The sequence below is a fragment of the Zosterops lateralis genome (assembly GCF_965231275.1).
Source record: "Zosterops lateralis genome assembly, chromosome: 1".
NCBI lineage: Eukaryota > Metazoa > Chordata > Aves > Passeriformes > Zosteropidae > Zosterops > Zosterops lateralis.
Window position 1 is genome coordinate 20686715 of NC_139762.1, and position 17892 is coordinate 20704606.

A 17892-nucleotide genomic window follows, 5' to 3' on the forward strand; every position below is an offset into this window, starting at 1 on the left:
TGCAGCAGAAAATAATCTCTACAGGCTATTATGATAGGAATAACCATCTAGTAAACCTATGCTCAGGTTAATATAGAAAAAAAATTAAACCACTTTGTCCATTCTGAGGGCAGAAGAAATAATTACTGGACATAATGCACAGGGACACAAACACTACCTATAAACCACTCACACATGCCTGATGCTGCTAGTGGCTATTTTCCACCAAAGGTAGTTTACAAGTTAGTTTATAGCTAAAATTAAACAATCCTAACATGCTTATAATTACAGTATTTGGTTACTACAAGTTACTAAGTGCAGTAGTAAAATTAGAACATAAACTGACCTTTCATTTAAGATAATTATTTATTTTTGCATTCATTTTATGCAATGGAATCTATTATATGCAATGAGATCTATTTTTGTTTTCATTTTTTAATACATTAACAACTGAAATTTATTTTCAAACAACAATTATTCTTTTCCTTTAATCTATTTGCCTCCTTTACAAATTTGAGCCTTTCTGGGAAAAAGAGCTGTATAAAAACATCTCAATAACTATACAGTCACTTGATGAGTGGTCTGCTGTTATTTGTGGGTGTTTGCATTAATTAATGAAAAAATCTCCTGATACCTGTCAAAGGGTTCATCATTTTTATATTTCAGGCACACATATCCTAGGTTGTATCTCCTGATACTAAAGTGCATTGCGTTCTTTTATCTTGCAGGCTTTTAAATTATTTTTAAATTATTCAGAATATTGGAAAAAAATTAGTAATTTGTTTTTGAAGAAAAAATATAATTTATCATTTAAGTCAGCCAACATATGAATTGGAAATAAAACAGAAACATAAATGCAGTTCACCAAGACATTATTAGAGCTATCATATGAAGGGGAGTTAACAGATATATGACAAATAAATTGCACCCTGATTTATACTTGAGTAACCAGAAGAGCTGCACAGATACAAGTAAGCAAACACACACATTCTATATTGCAAAGACTTCTAGTATGTCTAGAAGTGGTATATTTGGTCACTGTGACTGAACAGCATTGATTATTAATATCTGCATAAGAATTAATTTCTAGTCTGAACCATATTATTATTTTAAAATGTTTTTACAAGCAGTTAATACTTTTTAATGAACAGCAAAGGAACAGCCAATTTTTTACAAATGTCTCAATTTTCACTTGCAAATTAACTACTAGTCTTTTGAAATAATTATTTGGTCATCTTACATTCAGTGAAGAAAAAATTTCTAAATAAAATTGATTGTGTACTCTGCACCATTTTATATAAAAATATAAATGATTTTATGAAGTCATATTTTTTCTTTTTATTCTCAATTTGTACATGTTGGTAATCTATTTGTGTGTGATCCCATCAGAACAATAGGGCTGTATACTGATAAATATCAATAGGGATGTCAGCAAAATATGTAAATAGCCTCACACAGAGAAAATCAAAGAGAAGGGGGGAAATATGAGAAGAGGGGAAATAAAATAATAATTTAAAATTATTTTCTTTTTCTTCTCAGTGAAACTTCTCTTGGAAGAGAAATGCTGGAAGCATTTTTAAGAGGCTGGAGTAATAAAAACCAGCAAGGAACCAGGAGGTGCGTGGGAGCTCTTCCAGTCTGTCAGCTAAACAACAGAATGTCACAGTGCTGAACACTCTTCAGGAGCATGAACACCCTTACAGGTATAATATATTCAAAAGAAAAGGGTTTTTTTATTACCTTAATCAGAACCTGAATATGTCCCATGGCATTTGATGACTTGAAGTACCAGAAGCTCATCACACAAGTCCCACTTGATTCTTTCCATAGGGAGCTCTTCACATGGGCTTTTTCATTGATTAGGCCTATTGCAGTGGCCTCAAGATATAGGAAATGTCCTGAAATTAAATGATGTATTGCTGAAAAAATATTTTGCATTTTCAAATTAGAATCCAAAACTCACCAAAGTAAATGCAGAGACATGTGCAGAACACTTCCCTCATAGGTCTCATACAAGTCAACCTCAGCTCAAAGAAAAAATGACCAGTTTCCATTCCTTGTGCACTTCTTATATGAGGAATAAACTGGTGGTAGCAGCTTGAGATTTGGATGGACTTGTGTAGAAGACTGGGGACTCTTCCAAATTTTCTGGCTACTTTGATTGTATGTCCCTGCTGAATTGCAGTAGTTGCAATTCTGACAATACATCACACAAGAGCAACATCTTGATAAATTTCAGGATAAAGTCTCCTGAAAGGTAACCTTCAAAATAGCAAGTCACATTATATAAAGACTTGTGAAACAGGAAAAAGATGTTTATGCATTTATAAATCACTAGGGATCCCTAATGGTTCCTATTACCTTTGGTCATTTTTACTCTGTATGAATATTAATGAACATATAAATTATTTAGTCAGAGGAAATTACAAAATTAAATGTTTAGAGTTAATATTTTTAAACACTGATATGATCCTTGAGTCTTCCATCTTTATTTTTATTCAGAAGCATAAAAAATTCTCCCAAGTTTACAAATTCATTTTTTTCCTTTGTACAAATAAGAAATGTGTATTTCACATAAAGATAAATATATTATAAATAACACAAAATTATAATTGCATATCTACAAATGTTTTTATATGAATTAGGCAAAAAAATTACTTCACTAGATGATGCATAAACAAAAGGGCTCATTCTAACTTTGACACTTCTCTGGCTCAGATACAACCACAGATGTCTGCCATGGTATATAGGATAAGAAATTTGCTTTTTCCCTGAAATCAAGCATATATTTAACAAGTGTAGTGGTATATTTGTGATAATTCTTTAAGAATATATATTACTAGACAATGTAAATGATTTTTTGTGCATATTTGAAGTTTATTGGGTTTTGTCCTTCAAAAAAAAAGTTTATGTAAACATTCAACAACTCCTATCATGCCTTTGTGCAACTCTGCTGTGAACATTTCAATTTAAGGCCAGTTCTGAGCTCAGCTTTGGTAATGTCTGTCTGAGCTATAGGACCTTCAAAAACGAAGTATGAAGGCACAGAGCTTGTAGCAAGAGCAAGAGCAGATAACTGAGTGTTTTGGCCAAAACAAACCAGGAGATGCTCTAACAAAGGGGCTTTGTTTATTTAAATTTATTTATTGAAATTTGTCTAAAATTAAAGTATGAATAGTCACTATGGGAAACTGTAAGCTTCCTGGAAATGACCTCAAGCTCTGGAGGAGAGGGACCCAGTAGATCTCAGAGCTGAGCTAAGTCACCCTTGCAAATTGCAGCCAGACCAAATGCCTGTCTTCAGACAAGGATCAAATTATCTTGCCTGACTCATATGGGAAACAACTAAGATTCAATTTTCCTAAATTAAAGTTATTGTACAAAGATAATTAATAGTTTTATATTGTAACACACCTAATTCATTAAAAATGACACCCTGATTAGAGATTTGAGAACTCCCCTGCTGCCCGTGAAGGCATGAGACATCTCATGAAGACAATTACACCTTATTTCTGAACCAACAACATACCAGTTCTATTTCCAAGCGTGTGGTCCCCGGGAGGTCTAAGGCTTTGAGGCGAGCTGACCCCAAGCACCCAGTTAAAGCTGTCAGCCAGGGAATTTTGCCAGCCACATCTGCCATTCTCAAAGGTGCAGGAAGTCCCACATTCACTCTCGTCTGTATTATCCCCACAGTTGTCTTCAAAATCACAGCTTTGTTCTGGTCTGTAACACTTGCCATTCTGGCACTGCCTCTGGCCATGTGAGCAGGAGCCTGAAAAGAGAAGAATGAGGGTGTCCTGGTGAATCACAGTGCCATGCATCCCAGCAAGGTTACTGGAAGGTTACATTTCAGAGAGCTTAATATTTAGGAGGAGGAGGGTGGTCCAGAGCAGTTTTATTAAAAGCCTTTGGTTCCCCTGAAGTACCAATCCATTATCAGTTTATTTCTTTTGTATTTTGTCAAGTGATTGCCTAAATAAATGACTGTTTCCCTTGTAAAGCCTCAGAGGGCAAGCTCCAGCCAGGCATTCCATCACTAACAAAGCTTTCTAGTCTGACTTAATTGCTGGCATTCTCCTTTCATGTGGTGTTGGATTAAATCATTTTATTTTAGCTGCAAAGTTGAGCCTACTTTAGGAGCCTTAATTTGGAAGAAAAAACTTTTCTTTTTTAACTACAGAGGTTTGCCTTTTAATGGACTTTTTTTATGAGTTCAGTAGGTTGACAGTGTCCTTTTTGTGCAGTCTTCCTGCCATTATTGAGGGATAATTCTGCTATTCTACTACTTAAAGACTGTAGGACTCAGATCACAGGATCCATTTCCAAGTTTCATGTTTTCATTTCAGATCAGTTTCTGCAGGACTGAATAAAATGTAGCAACTTTAGTACATTCTGTAATCAAGAAGTGAAACACAACATTCTGAAAGAGACCCCTTCCCATTTATTTTTGTACATTCTGTGTACAAAAGTACTGTGCCAGAAATAAAGGAACAAGCATCATTTTACTTAAAAATAGGAGTACAAATATATGAGCTCAACAGACAAAATTAGAATATGTACATGTCTAAAAGCTGCACAAGTAAAGGGAGAATCTGAGCTAATTGATACTGAAAATCACATGGTGCTAAAAACTTGTTTCCATTACCACTGTATTAATTTAAAGGAGTCAAATAACATTCATATAAGGCTGGATTTTATTAAAAGAGCCAAACCCCTCATTTATTACTAAAAAGAGGAGAAGAGATGGGGTATTCAGTTGTCATGTCGTCAACCTCCATCCCATATAATTTGTTTCAGCCAGACTCTAAATTACGAATACTCTAAAGTGAAAAGACATTTTCAGAACCCTTTGCTGTAGGTTTTGGATAAAGTGAAAAGAAGTCACTTTATTTCTAGATATCAGCTAAAGAAAACTAGTGTTAACCTCTCCTTCTCAAGTTAAAATCCTCCTAACACAATTCTTATTAAAATAAATTTAAAATACAAATACATATTGGAATATGATAGCAATATCAAGCAATATTTCCAGGGAAATTATTAATTTTTAATTCCTGATTTCTTAGTAACATAAACCTATGTATTAGGTTTCCTCCAAAAAACTCTGTATGATTTGGCTTTTAATAATTACACAGAGAAAGGAGGAAAAAATCCTGATCAAAAAGAAGAAAGTAAGAATAAAAATCTGAAATTGACTTTGAAAGTCAAGAACATCAGGCAAAGATCTCCAAATCTGGAGACATGAAAATTGGGTAATCTCTGACCAGAAGAAAAACACTTGTTTGAAGTTCACAGCTACAAGTTTATAAAAGCATCAGTGAGATTTTTATTAGTACATAAACTCTGAAAATTATCCTAGTCAAAAGAGTGGTGCAATAGTATCAATGAATCAGTCAGGGTCCATCAGAAATTTCTATCAATCTTCTTCAGAATTTCAGTTATTTGTGTTGTATCCCAAAGAGTGACAGAGATTTATTATAAAATTGCTGCTTAATGTGACACATATTTTTAGGAGCTAGTTATTATAATCCTGCATTTCTTTTAAGTGATTGCAGTAAGAATTTAGCAAAATATTTATTTTGTCAGCAAACTAGGAATTTAAATTTCAGTTCATGCCTTAAAATATTTTCCCTTGCAGTTCAATGACTAATAATTGCAGTAACTATTGAATTTTGAGGTCTCTTTGTAGCATTGTTTCCAATTTCAGGTTAAAAAAAAAAAAAAAAAAAAAAAAAAAAAAAAAAAAAAAAGCAGAGTTGAAAAGTGGAAGTCTTTGTTTCCTGAGGAAAAACAAAAAAATCTGTCTTGAATCCTGGCATGAATGAATCTTTCCAAGCATGTGTAATGAATGATATTACACTGCCTAACTGAGCCTGTAACGTGACTTGCTTCTGGATGTACTTCCATAGTATAGCTTCTCTTTAAATGACATTTCTAAGGCTTTAAAACTGTAGGGAAAAAACTTCACCAAACAAACAAACAACCTCCCCTCCCCCTAGAAAACAACCCTGAATCTACATGAAAAGGAATATTTTTTTAGAGCTCTTTCTTTCTTCCTTCCCTACTTTTTCTCAACTGTAATTGTTCAAACAGTGTTATATAGACTCCTGTGGGTATGGGAGAGATGTTTAATTGAGAGGAACTTCTCCTTAACAAGGTTCAGTGAATTTTTCCTCCCATATGTGTTTCTTGAAGATAATTAGTGGGTAGACTTTTTGTCCTATGTGGTAACTGCATAGACACACTGGGCTGCAGTAGACCCTTAGGGACTCTTAGAGCCCCTTTCAGATAAATATCTTTTATCTTTATATGTATCCTTCAGATAAACTTTGAATTGAGGAGGATTTATACAACAGAGGAGAACAGTTGCACCGGCTAATTATCCACTTGTTTATATACCCTGAGCAAAATCAACAGGTAAAATATTTGTATTTTAAAACATGTGTTTTAGGAGAAGGATTAATCTCCTTATTTTTTGTTTTTCTTAAATACATTTTTTAAAAAATAGAAATGTACCTGCAAACATCAAGATAGAAAATAAATTTTTCTTGAGGACAACATGTCTTATTGTTGAAAACTGAGGCAAAGAAGATCTCAAGTACGCAGCCTTTTCCTCATCTTTTCCTCATATTCCCCCGTGCATCCAATAAGGAATGGATGTTTTCCTTGTCACTTCTTTTGCTATTAATATATTTATAAAAATTTTTTTATTATTCTTTCCAGAAGTGGCCAGATTATGTTCTAATTGGGATTATTTTAAAGTTGTTAAATTTAATAAGTTGTTAACCTTCTTAAAGTTATCATATTTAATAATATCAGCATCAATGTTTTCCAAACCAAAACCAAATCAAATGAACGAGATAATTTACAATTATCAGAATAACCCTGAAGTTATGGGTTAATAAGTGTGAAAATCTAGAGCTTCTTCAAAATACTTTCAAAAGATTTTATTAACATTCACGTAGCTAGAAGGATACCTTCTTCTAAATCAAAGCTAGGGCCCCTGTAGAACCATAGTCTGGTATAGAGGCCAGAATAATTAATCAGCAGACTAAGAGTGTGACATCCCAGGGATAGGAGCTCTCTGGATAATTTAGATCTCTGAGTTTTTCCCTGTAAAAATTACTACATTATCCTTCTTGCTCTGAGTTGACATTACTGTATGACTGAAATCTATGTGTCCTTAAAAAAATAATTTGTTAACAAGAACATCTTTCCTCTAGTATATCACCAGTATAGCCCAAGGACAGACAGAAAAGTGCTTCCATCACTGTTGATGATGCATGGTAATACTGACTTGTCAGTGCAGGAATGTGAAAAATGCATCTCATTTCAAAAGCAAAGCTTTACAAATTAGAAGTATTTTTAAAGACTTTCAGATATTGGGATGTCAGGGGAAAAAAGATTTAAAAAGTATTATACTATATCAGCCTCTTTTTTTGAGGGAAATAGGCTTTATTTTCTTGAATTGAGTGCAAACATTTGGTTTTGTAAGCCCTGAGAGTACTTTGACATATTGGTTTGCATTCTGAACAACTGAAAGTTAGAAAAACAGCTCCAGTTCATTTGCAGAAGGGACTTTTAGAAGAAACTATTAACTGTCTAAGTTACTGCCGCAACAAAGAGACAAAAGCTCCTCCAACAGCCAAAACTTCCCCAATTAATTTCTTATCTTGACCATTCCCACACAAAAACACAAGAGAATTATTTTCCAGTAATCAGATCCAGTAATATTCAACCTCAGAACCAAAAAGAACCAAAACCATAAACAGTAAGGTAGGCTACGGCTGTTCAATATTATTGTCTCTGTCCATGACAAAGCATTGAAGAATTTTCTTTGTTTTGGTTGTACTTTGTTATTAGAAAAGTATTGATTTTTATCAGTCACTCAATACACTTTAAGACATACCCAATCTGTGCTAGTAAGGCAACTTAAAAGGAATTTTTTAGTTACTGTCTTTAGGTGATAAATCCCCATACTGGATAAGAAGAATCAGAAGAAACTGAAATTAAAAAGATGGTGCAAGGCAATACTTCCAGTTAAACTGATAAAGTACAATGAGTAAAATTACACAGACTTGGAACTTAATTGGAGAAAGCTAGACAGAAGTAGAAAATACACCACCAAAATGTGGGCTGTATATTTTTCTCCTTTACAGTCAATAAAAGGATAATTTTCATAATTACATGTGCACAATACATGTAGAAGTTGAATTCAAGTAACCTATAGTCATGACTGCTTCATATTCAAAAGTAGTAGCTTTCTACCAAGCTCCTAAATCAGTCTACATATCCCCCAGTATTTCCACAATTTTTCTGAAAAATATGGAAGTAATTGTATAATTTACCAGAAAGGAGAGAGAAAAAATTAAACATATGAATTTTTTGGTTTTAAAATTCCATAATGATAAACCTTTTGTTTTATTGTATAGGTGAAAATGAAAGTTGCCTCTTTCATGGAACTTCATTCTAGATACATCTGAGAATATGTTCCTGTTAAGGTACCAATGAAGAAAAAAAATTCACAATCTGCTCTATGTAATTAAGGCAACCACATAGACAGATTCCATCTTCCAAAAGAAATGATAAGTCCTTTCTATATGCTTCTTTTTGTTTGAGGGTTTTTGTGAAGCGTCTTTGTTTACTTGGTTGATTGGTTTTTGTTGAGCTTTTGTTGTTGTTTTGAGGCTAATTGTTGATTTTTGCTCGGTTTCAGGTTCTTTTTTATTTCTTTTTCTTCCCAGATCTGGTTTTAAAATGCTTTAGAAATATTACTTTATTCATTTCACATCCTGTTCTCTCAGTCAATGGTCAGTGCTGGCTGTTTCAAATGAAGCTATATAAATGCTTTGTTATTTGATTAGTTCTGCATAAGGAGATTTTTTTTCCTTCTTTTCAGTAGATCACATTATGCACTGAAGCATAAAATTTTATTATTCTTGTAATTATATATTAGTTACAAAAACTGCCAAAGTTATTTCTATTTATGTGTCTGTAAACTTTTATAGATCTAATTATAACTGCAAAAGAGTGATATAAGCACTATCCTTTTGCCTTTAGAGTACACTCTAGAGTTTTGAGTGATATTTCAAATGAAAATAGAATAATTTCCTGATTATTCTATTACTTTGCATATATTTATTTTAATTACATTGCTGACCAAATTCTATAAATTACTAAAATTATTTAAAAATCAGTATGGAACAAAAACCCCATGTCAATCAAGACAAAAAATTGCCAAGGAAAGAACAGAAACCAGCAATAAAAACTGTATTCTTTAATATTTACTTTTAAAAGACAAGGGGAGTGCATGAGTTACAAGTTAAGAAACTTTGCCAGTGATATGAAGATATTCAGGGTGATATCAACTGGGAATAACTATGGATAATAGGAAAAGTCTTTTGTGTAAATGAACTTGCTTAATGGGAGTGTACCCGTTGCTAATCATAAATTAAATAACCTTTCTGACATCAGCTGCCATTGCAGGACAGTCAGTTTCTTATAATCCCTGTAACATCCAACCCCCACAGGTGCATCAGTGATTTTGTACAACTGAAATGGAGATGAACAGCCACAATTTAGCAAATTATTTGCCCTCTGAGTGACTGGCAATGAAATGTGATGTTATTAAGTTACACAGAAAAACACAGTCCATCTTTCACAGGTTCTGGAATCCTATCACTACCATTCCTTAACAGTGACACAGCACAGTGCTGAAACAGTTCCAGGAGCACAAAAGCTCAGTGTTCAAAAAGGGCAAAACAATCAAGGTTTTAGGATTTATCAGGAAAGAGAGAAAAGAGAAAAAGAATCATTTTGTTACAGTATCTGGTCACTCACTTTCTAAATGCTCTACACAGACCTGATTTTACAATCCCAAAAGAGTATAGTGGATTTTTTTAAAAGTCAGTGAAAGGAAAGCATAAGGAATAGTTTCCATGTAAGAAATAAGTTGAAACTCCTTCCGTGTATAATGCTGCTTAAGGATGATTGCATAGAGAGCAATATGGAGCAGGTGTGTTTGGCTGTTCACCATTTTCAGTAAAAAGAGGGTAAAACCAGAGCTGCTTTCTCAGCAAGTGGCAGAATTTCCTGCAAAAAATGGGAAGGAGGCTATACTTCTGAATGTACTGCTAGGGAAACTAAGCTCTATACAGAAGGCAAACACATTAAGGTTTACTACATGCCCAAAACCACATTTGCTTTGCAAGGTCTCCTAAAAAGGAAATATTAGGAACATTAAGAGGAAGTATCATATATGTTTAGCAGCTCACTGACAGCAGTAGAGAGGATATCAAGTGAAATGGACCTTGATTTGATTCTCTGTTAATATTCCTATATTCTCAAAGTTCTCAAAGACATGTTTCACACTTTGTGAATTGCTTTTAATTTGCTGGAAATAACTGTCTTCTCTACAAAACTGAAGTCAGCAGATACCAGTTCTCTAGTCTCAGGGAATAACTTTATTGTAGCCCGGTAATCTGATCAGGCAGCTCTTGGCAGCTGTTGTATTCCCAGGTGAATAGTAGGAGACATGAGCAGAAACTCTGATGGAGGGATCTGCAATTTTTATAGTCAGTTACAACACTGCAGGAGGGAAGGGATAGAAAGAAGATAGGAAAACCAAGTTTAGAGATCATAAAAATTGTTGTCAAATCCATGATGTCTCTTTTGTAAACAACTGTAATTATAAAATATTTTTCATGGATAACTTGTGGATAACTATTCCATCATTAAACTATGTGGGCTGTAATGGCACAGCCTAACTCACCATGGTGCTCACCACAGGCTGCAGGGGAATCTCTGCTCTAGCACCTGGAGTGCCTCCTCCTGCTCCTTTTCCCCTGACCTTGGTGCCAGCAAAGCCCTTCCTCTTGCATATTCTCACTCCTCTCTCTGCAATTGCTTTTGTGCAACAACTTTTCCCTTTCTTAAATCCGTTATCATAAAGATGCTGCTACCGCACTGGTGGGCTCAGCCCTGGCCTGCAGTGGGTCCATCCTGGAGCCAGCTGGAATTGGTTCTGTTGGACACGAGGGAAGCTTCTGGCACTTTCTCACAGATGTCATCCCTGTAGCCCCCTGCCACCAAAACCTTGCCACACAAACCAAATACAGAAACAACTGCAACTTTCACAAGGTTCAATGTGGCCAGGGTCTCTTCCTGGACTGATGTGAATACAGGCAGCTTTTTACACAAGGCAGAATCTAAACCAAAAATCTTATCACACTGCAGGGACACAGCAACAGACACAAATAACATTCTTAGAACAAAATTTTTTCTACATTTTCCTCCACACAGTACCATTATGGCACATGAGCAAAAACTGGTGTTCATACAATGAAAATTTGATAAAGGCCAGTCTAAAATGATGGTTATTGTTTCTCAGGCCCAGCAATTTAAGTGGCTTTCAGTGGCTTTGCACTTCAGCATTGTTGTTGCTAAGCAGCATATTGAGAACAATCTACAGTATCCTGTAGTTTACAGAAAATTACAATGCTAACTTTCAAAAATATTTTTTCTGGCTGTCCAGTGCTTATTTTCAGCTTTTAAACATTACTGCATGTTTGGCTGAAAGAAGCAACCACCTTAGAATATATTTTTGTTGATGTGCAGAATTTCAAGGTGTTTATATAGAGTCAGGGAAAAAATCTTTTAAACTGTGAGAGTCTGTGTTACAGATGGGAACATTTAATGATTCTGCTCTATTTCGCCTTTACACTACATTCATTGACATATGACTCTATGCACAGAAATAACAAGCAAAGACTCCTCAGTATACTTGTCTTACATAGTGATATGATGGCTCAGTGAGGCTCAGAAGAATCTCCCTTGATATGTGCATTGCCAATATTGAAAAGAAATTAAAAAATGAAAAGGAATTATATTAGAATAGACCTCAAAAACTAAAAATTTCTCTCTTAAAGAGGAAACATTTTTACTTTTTTAGTAAATATACTCACTAGCTGGAGAGAAGAAGGAAACAGATCTTTGCTGCATGATTTTCTTCAGACTCAGAAATTTTCAAAAAAATTGATTAATGTATATAACTATTTTAATTAATCAATCACTTAATTAATTGATCAATGTATCAACTGTTTTACTTTTCATTAAACTTTCCTGTGTTTCTACATATGAGCAGATAAGTCTAGGGTTGCAGATTTTTTGCAGCTGATCATTGTGGCCAGTCTAGCTGGTTCTATTTTAAAAAATGACATTACAGAGCACTTTTTGCAACATCCAGCGTGCATATTGCCACAGTTCAGAGCATTTCTATAGGCAGAAGCAGACCCACTCACAAGCACTGATGCAAACAGATGCCACTGCTAAGTAGCAGCTCAAAGCTGAACTGCTCAGTGGGTCTGTAAACTCTTATCCTGGACAAGTAAAATTTTTCAATATAAAAAAAATGAGTTGTTGTAAGGATGAATTTAAACCATTGCCTTAAAGTGTTGTGAACCTCTGAAGTTCACAAAGTACATCTTAGATGAGCTGCACCAAGAAATCAGTCTCTGGAGGCTCTTTCCTGGGATTTTAGTATCTTTTTTATTATGAAACATAAAAGTGTTTTGGAACATCCTTTACTATCAAAACCAAAGCTTTTAAAGCTTCTAACATTGCCACAGGGACTTGCATCTCCCATTAAGAGGATAGAGTCTGAATACAACAAAAATAAAGAATCAGAAACGTTGGTTAGTGTTCTTCCTGGGGTTAATGTTCATATAAAGCTGAACTTTAAAATACAAATATAATTTGCAATAAATTTCCATGACTGGCTTGGCAGAAGGAGGAAGCCAATAGTACTAGAGCTGGCACCTCATCAGAGAGATGTCTGGAAAATTTTGCCCATATCCTTCCTGTTTATCTTGTGCTCAAAGTTCAATGCAATTTCTTTGGTTTGATGTAGTCTCATCAGTGTTGTTTCCCAATGCCTAAGCTGTGCTTAATGACATCCTAAAGGGGAAGGCTACTCATTAGCAGGAGTAACAAAGCAAAGTTGCTTGCATAAATTAATGATCCATTCTGGTGGTAGTCCTTGACATGGGGAAATATTAACTTTGTTTTATTGATCAGAAAGACAGAGAAGTGAGATAAAATGACTTTCTGCAGCCATGCAGGAAATTTGTAGTAGGCTCAGGAACAAAATGCATCTCCTAAATTCCACTTCAGGGGGTTACAATTCAGTAGCTCTGTGATAAATGTGGAAGGAGGAAAAAGATTTGTCCTGTTCCATCGAAAAGAGTCTCTCCTTCATCATTTGTGTCCAAGCTAATACTGCTCAAATACAGCATCAGTGCTTTCATGAGTAGCTCTTACCTTGGGGTTATTGGGAACCATCCCCATCCAAACTGTGTAATTTCTGGCAAATGTTTTTTGAGTCTTATTTCCCTAGTGCAGTAAGTGAGGATGGGGCAAATAATTGCTCTGGTGCTGGCACCATACCACACAGGGAGAAGATGGATATGGTGCCTAAGCAGTATTAGTAGCAATTTCTACCAGCCAAAACCATTTAAGCCTGCTGGCCTTATTGCAAACTCTCCATATTAGCTCTGTCCCACTCAGCTCTTTATTCTACAACTCTATTTTACAACTTTTGATAAATAAATCCTACTGAATTAAGCAGGATGTTGGCTAAATGTACATGGCTAGACAAAAAGCTTTGCAGATTCACAATGGTTGATTCAGTACCCAAACAACTATTTTATAAAATCATTTTATTAGAATTTCATGGGCTGCCTAAAAGTGTTAGAATTTATACATGTCTTTAGTAAGATATGTATAGTATTTCTCTTTTGAAAGACAAAGAAATGAAAACAATGCTGCTATACCTTCTTTCCAAACTTACATAGAGAAACATACCTATTGGAGGCAGCTTTGTAGGTTCTGCTGGTAAAAACTCCTGGGATGGTAAGCAGTCCCTGGAAAATGTGAGGTCATCAAGGGCTATGCCATCTCTGGGACCTTCTCCAGCTATCCCTTCAAAGACAACTTGAAAATCTTCATCTCCATCTCCAGAGAGGGTCAGTGCCTTGCGCTGCCAGAAATTTCCCTGATTTCCAGTAAGATTAAGTAGAATTTTGTCATGTTTCAATGTAGTTCTCTGGTAGATAATCAACGATCCAATGTGAGCTCCATACATATGATAATAGAAAATTATCTGTAAGCAAAACCAAGAGCATAAAGTATGCAATAGGTGACTTCAGTCAAATTCTGCTATTGTATTTACTCTAATTCTTAAACTGAGAATTAGTAATAGCATTCAGAGTAATCAATAATTTTACTGATTGAAAAATAATTTCATCAAAAGGCAAAACCCAACTTACTAGTGGCAATTCTTTAACTATTTCATTAGCCAAACATCAAAACTAGTATTAAAATATTCAACAGCAGATCTTGCATTGATTTGGATTACTCTTGCATTTAAATGTAAAAGAACTAAAATATTTTTTAAGGAAACAGAGGAATGGAGTAGTGCCATTTAAAATATATAGGAAGCAACCTCAGTTTACAATTACAACAATTTTCTGGTTAAAATGTGTTTATGTAGATTATAGAGTGTGCAATTAGAAAATAATCCAATCTATAATGGCATAAAAACTTCTACAGGGACATATGCAAAAAAAATCCCCTAAAATAGCTAAGAGCTACTTGGATAAGTAAACAGAGATTTATTTTCTTTTTAGTAAAAATGGGGAAATTTTGAAATACAAAAGACCACATACATACAGAAAAAGATCACTGTGCAAATTCATCACGTTCATCATTTAACTACACTCTCCATTCTTTCCAATTCATTTTTGGATTTCTATTCCTTTTGAAGGTGCATCTTTGTTTCTGAAAGTCTTGCATACAGACAAAATACTTTGATTCATTATGTCCCTTTATAGATACTGTTCTGTGGGGGTTTTTTCTCTTCATAAAACCTGTCCCATTGATGTAAGTGTTCATTTTCCAATGATTTGAAATGGTCTGAGGTCCCATACTAAATCTGTTCTAATATCTGATGTAGCATTTTCTTCTCAAATAATTCATAGGAAGGAGTAAAATACTTCAGGGTAAATACTTCAAAGTAAAATACTCTCATCTTATAAGATGAAGTTTCAGATCCTGAAGTATTTTTTTCCATTCATACAATTTCCTATATCAGAAATTGCACTTCCTTTTCCTCATTTGTCTATATGTAAGTTTCAGAACTGCTCAGAACCTTCAAAAAGTAAAATATCATAAATAATGACTGATTGTTTCAGGCCACATCATGAATGTCAAGAGTTTGGTCTGTACAAGGTGCATAAACCTGGGCATTTTTTGTAAATAATTTTTGAAGTGATAAAAGCAACAGTTTCCCATAGTTACATTTCAAGCACTTAATTGCATTTAATGTGTTACGATTTACATCATAACAGTGCAGATACCAACATGTCATTCTCAGTTATTCTGCATTTCTTTGCGTATGTTTTATGCCTCATAAAAGTCAAAAAGTGGAAAAGTTATTTCTAGAGCATAAAACTAGATAATGTAGAGATGGAGATACTCTCAAATACGGTGCTAAAAGCAGAAGGACAAGATCTCCATGTTTGTGTAAGCAGAATTTTTTAATATACGTATTTTAGGCAATACAAAAAATTAACATAGTTCCAATTCTGAAGATAATTTTATAATGGCTAGATTAAATTTTGCTACTGAATATCACAATTATTCAAGTTTTGTTTTGAATCACAAAATCAAACCCTTTATTTTCAATGCTTCCTGACTTTCTTCTCTATAAAGACTTTGGAGATTTTTCAGAGAGAACTATTTCAGTAAAATGAACTGGTTAGAAATATCAAACATAAGCAGAACTCTTTCCAAGTTACAAATAAACTCTTTGCTCAGGAATATTCCTCAGGAACAATATGAGATATATGAAACTAAAGGCTTGTGACCGAACATTTTGCACAGAGATGTCATCTGCATAGCCAGTAAACTGTATAGGACTATTTCACTCTAAGACCACCTTCATTTTATGAGCATAGTTCTGTGATAACACAGTTAATTTCAAAAGCTTTTTTAAAAATGGCTTCATAAAAATTATACTCTTGAGAGGCCTAATTATCAGATGTATAAAGGTACATTTGCAGTTTCAAAATAAGGCATAGCTAAAGTTTCTGGGAAGTTATATTGTTAGCAAAGACTATAAAAGATGTATCAAAATCAGAAAACTTTTTATTCCAGCCTTGCAAGGAAATGTTCAAGCTGAAGTCACCACAATGTGCAGTAATGTTTTGGAAGATCAAGGCTTACACTCCTCCATTCTCTAAAGAGCTGGTGACAAAGCCTTCTGTCACACATCCTTCCTTTTGCAGTTGTATTCTTTGAAAAGCAGTTGTTACTGCACTTAGACACACTTTCTCCATAAAATCAGACACCATTAAGTAGTTGTTTGTTACTTTGGATGAGTTGCATAAGACATTGTATGTCAGACACTGCATTTACTTTCAGCTTCATCTGAATCTCACGGAGTATTCATTTACTTCCAAAATCATTCTTCTCCCACAGCAAGATACATTTTTTGTTATGGTTTCAATAAAATAAGATCTAATTCTACTTCTCTACAAAAGGATGTTTTTTTTTTCCTCAAGAATTATTTCAGTAATCATCTTTAATCATTTTAGAAGTACTCTCTTCGTGCAATACAGAAATCAAATTCTTCATTCTTTCTACTACCACACCCTCACATACCTTGCAGTTTTTATTCTTTCTACTTAAGATAGGACTAGAAATCCTAGATTTCTGTCCTGATAGCTGAAAAAATGAATTTTTTATAAAAATATAATGACCAGATGGCTCTTGCAGTGTATGATCAGTAGCTGGTCCAGTGCCCAGTTTTCTAGTACTGCTAGTTCTGAGGTGCCAGTCGAAATCATCATTTTCATCTTGCTTCCATCCACAAAGGTCAAACTCAAAATTGCAACGCCCAATAGATGTACCTGAAATATATTTGCACGCACATTAAAAGAGATTTATTTTCAAGTAGCTTATTGCGTACATATAGTACAAATTACTACTCAAATGTATGAGAAAAATAAGCTTCACTATAAAAATAATATCCATTTATCTCATTTAAAGGAGCATTTTTGATGTTCTGGACTATAATATTAGGATAAACCTACTTGTGTATAAATGAGGTGGGTACAGTGCTTTTGCTTTTTTATTACAGTCAAGAGAATCCTTGGTACAAATGTAACCAAATTTAGTTAGCTATCTTAGCTCCTTAGGGTCTTAACTGGCCCTCCATAGAACATTCAAGATGTGCAGAAAACCAGCCTTTTTCTGAAGGAACACATTAAGATTGGGTGAGAAAAGGAAGAAATGCCTATATCTAGGGAACAGACACATCTAAATGAATGTATTGAGCACCATAAAAACACAAGCCTGTATTTAGACACATATAGACAAAACATTAATGTGGTTGTGATAATCCTGATCTGGATCACACCCAAAGTTTGCCAACTTTTGTACAATTCCTCAATTCATTTGTATTTTCTTAGCCAATATAGAAACATAGATAATTATGTTGGTGTTGGACTGTGTCCAAAGAAGGGAAAGGATCTGGGGTACAGGTGTGATGGGGAGCAGCTGAGGGGGCTGGTGGTGTTTGGAGAAAGGAGCGTCAGGGGTGACCTTACTGCTCCTGACAACTACTGGAAAGGGAGGTTGTAGCGAGGTGGGAGTCAGCATCTTCTCACAAGTAATGAGTGAAGAAGAAGAAGAAGAAAGGACCTCAAGTTGCACCAGCAGAGGCTAAGATTAGATATTAGGAAAAAAAAATTTCACTGAAAGAGTTGTTAAGCATTGGAACAGGCTGCCCAGAGAAGTGCTTGAGTCACCATCCCTGGAGGTCTTTAGAAGCCACATAAACGTGACACTTACAGA

The 17892-nt window shown here is 34.5% G+C and overlaps 1 protein-coding gene across 1 annotated transcript in view; it reads right to left on the reverse strand.

Annotated features, from left to right (window-relative positions):
- MALRD1 (MAM and LDL receptor class A domain containing 1) overlaps nucleotides 1–17892 on the reverse strand; it is a 239833-nt gene that overhangs the window by 123035 nt on the left and 98906 nt on the right. Inside the window, exons 25-28 of the mRNA XM_083877445.1 lie at nucleotides 16699–16946; nucleotides 13840–14137; nucleotides 3509–3754; nucleotides 1720–1877 (exon numbers count right to left, since the gene is read on the reverse strand). Coding sequence (XP_083733571.1) covers nucleotides 1720–1877; nucleotides 3509–3754; nucleotides 13840–14137; nucleotides 16699–16946 — 950 coding nt within the window. The remainder of the gene's footprint in view (nucleotides 1–1719; nucleotides 1878–3508; nucleotides 3755–13839; nucleotides 14138–16698; nucleotides 16947–17892) is intronic.